This window comes from Trypanosoma rangeli (genome assembly GCF_003719475.1).
Source record: "Trypanosoma rangeli strain AM80 chromosome Unknown Tra_15.4_contig_00978, whole genome shotgun sequence".
Taxonomy (NCBI): domain Eukaryota; phylum Euglenozoa; class Kinetoplastea; order Trypanosomatida; family Trypanosomatidae; genus Trypanosoma; species Trypanosoma rangeli.
This window is the reverse complement of record NW_021706727.1, coordinates 481-2,310: the sequence shown is the minus strand read 5'-3', so window position 1 is coordinate 2,310 and position 1,830 is coordinate 481. Positions and strand designations below refer to the sequence as shown.

Here is a 1,830-nt window from a genome sequence, read left to right as displayed (position 1 = left end):
ACTGGATTTCCCGCCTGCTCGCACTGCCTTCACAAGACTGTGCGACGCACCCTCACCAGGTCACATCTTCCACGTTGCAATGCCGGCGTATCCCTCAGCATCCAAAGAGCTCATCGATGCCAAGGCTAGCTGGCCCGTGCCACAGCGTGCAGCAACAAGGCCGCTGTTATTGAAACTGTAACGGAAAAACATGTCTCACACGACACATGTGATCCTCAACCATCTCCCAGCACTTCGGTTGCTCCTGTGCGGGTTGATGGCGCTTCCTCCAAGCACGCAGCACCTTCACATCGCTGCTGTCAGGGCAATTCATGATGCTTCCCATGGCATTCACCTGCACCCCGGCCCCCTCCCCAGTCGTTTGTGGTTGCTTAGGTTTGAGGATGCCACCACAATTATTCCCCATGTCATGAAGAGTCTGCCAACTCCCTCCCTCCGCCACCTCGTACGCAGCACACCCATTCATCCCACGCCGCCACAAAGCCCCCTCGACTGTGAGGGTATTGTCAACACCCTTGTGCTACGACACCGTCTTTGTAGCCCTGTCAAACACAAACGCAAACACCGAGGCTCCAAAGCAGTACGCAACCACATGGAGCTGCCCGGCGTCGTAGTGCAGCAGCCGATAGAGGAGGTAGGAGCAAGGCGTCATTGACTTCACCATCCCAGGTGTCCCGAGCAGGAGACGCAGCCTTATTTTGAACTCTTTTAGATCTTCAGTGCTGAACAACTGTTTAAATCGTCTTCCACAATCTACCACACCTGCTCCACCCCATCAGTAACGTCGCAGTTGCTCATATTCATTCCTCTCAAACCACAGGTACGGCTATTCCCCTTCCCGGAGGTGAACACCACCTGCTTGGGAGGAATGAAGATGCCCTCTTTGCATTGCCATATTTATCGATAGTTCAATCATCCACCTTTTATGCCCACGGCTGAGGTGCCTTGCCTTCCTGTGATGCCATTGCCGACGGCTTCCCATCACAACCTCTGACAAAGTGATATCCGATAAGTATTAAAACAAACAAAATCTAACGGACCCGTACGCAGCTTCACGTCAAATTGCTGCGAGGACGGAAGGCTGTACTTGTCGCAGCGGGAGGCGCTGCAGTGCGGCCGCATTGGGCGTGCGGGGCGCCACAGTCACATCTGTTTTTAGGGATCCCACGCCTCCGAAGAGCTTCCAGCTACTAATGTTCCACGGTGAGGAGGGCATCGGGCGGGGTTGGGGCTGTCTGGGGGCTTGTATGAGCTCCCCCACACAGCGCCGAAGGTAGACGCTGGCAAGCTCTCTTCAAGATGTTTTGCTGGAAGACGTTGACCGAATCAATAAAGTTTTGCTGGACAAGTTCCTTCGGAGGTATTTTGGCAGCAATAGAGCCGTGGCTAAAGACCAAAATGTGGTGATGGAGGTGTTTCCTCGTAAGCCTTCCGCGAACTTTACAAACCCGAAGCTTTCAAAGAAATTATAAATTAAAGGGTTCGTGACAAGGACGCCTTCGTGAAGGTGCACGCGAGCCTCTGCGGCACAAGGCGGGCTCCTGCACAAACACCCCATTGGCATGTTGTGGTCTTCAACAGCGGCTCTGCTGGTGTCAACAAGCTTTTGAATAAAGCCATTCAGTTTCATATCATTATTCGTTTGACCTACTCCCCCAGCAATACATCCTCGATAGAGCTTGCAAGCGTCCTCCTTGGCCGCTACGGCGCTCCTTCCACCCTTCGGCGCTGCGCAGGGGCTCCTCGGTGGCGTGAGATTCTCCCTCACGTCTCTCAGACATGTTTTCCTTCGTAGTGGTTAACTTGAGTTGAACTGCAGCACAATACTCA

At 53.6% G+C, this 1,830-nt stretch overlaps 2 protein-coding genes across 2 annotated transcripts; both read right to left on the bottom strand.

The window, feature by feature from the left end:
* Positions 1 to 166: 166 nt before the first annotated feature.
* TraAM80_10456 (putative retrotransposon hot spot (RHS) protein) lies at positions 167 to 466 on the bottom strand (the record flags this gene model as incomplete). Its single annotated transcript, XM_029387073.1, has 1 exon — positions 167 to 466. The coding sequence occupies one exon, from the start codon at positions 464 to 466 to the stop codon at positions 167 to 169; it is 300 nt and encodes a 99-aa protein (XP_029233083.1).
* An 828-nt stretch (positions 467 to 1,294) lies between these two features.
* TraAM80_10455 (uncharacterized protein) lies at positions 1,295 to 1,630 on the bottom strand (the record flags this gene model as incomplete). The annotated part of the gene is made up of 1 exon (XM_029387072.1): positions 1,295 to 1,630. One exon carries the CDS (start codon positions 1,628 to 1,630, stop codon positions 1,295 to 1,297), a length of 336 nt encoding a protein of 111 aa, XP_029233082.1.
* Positions 1,631 to 1,830: the final 200 nt, after the last annotated feature.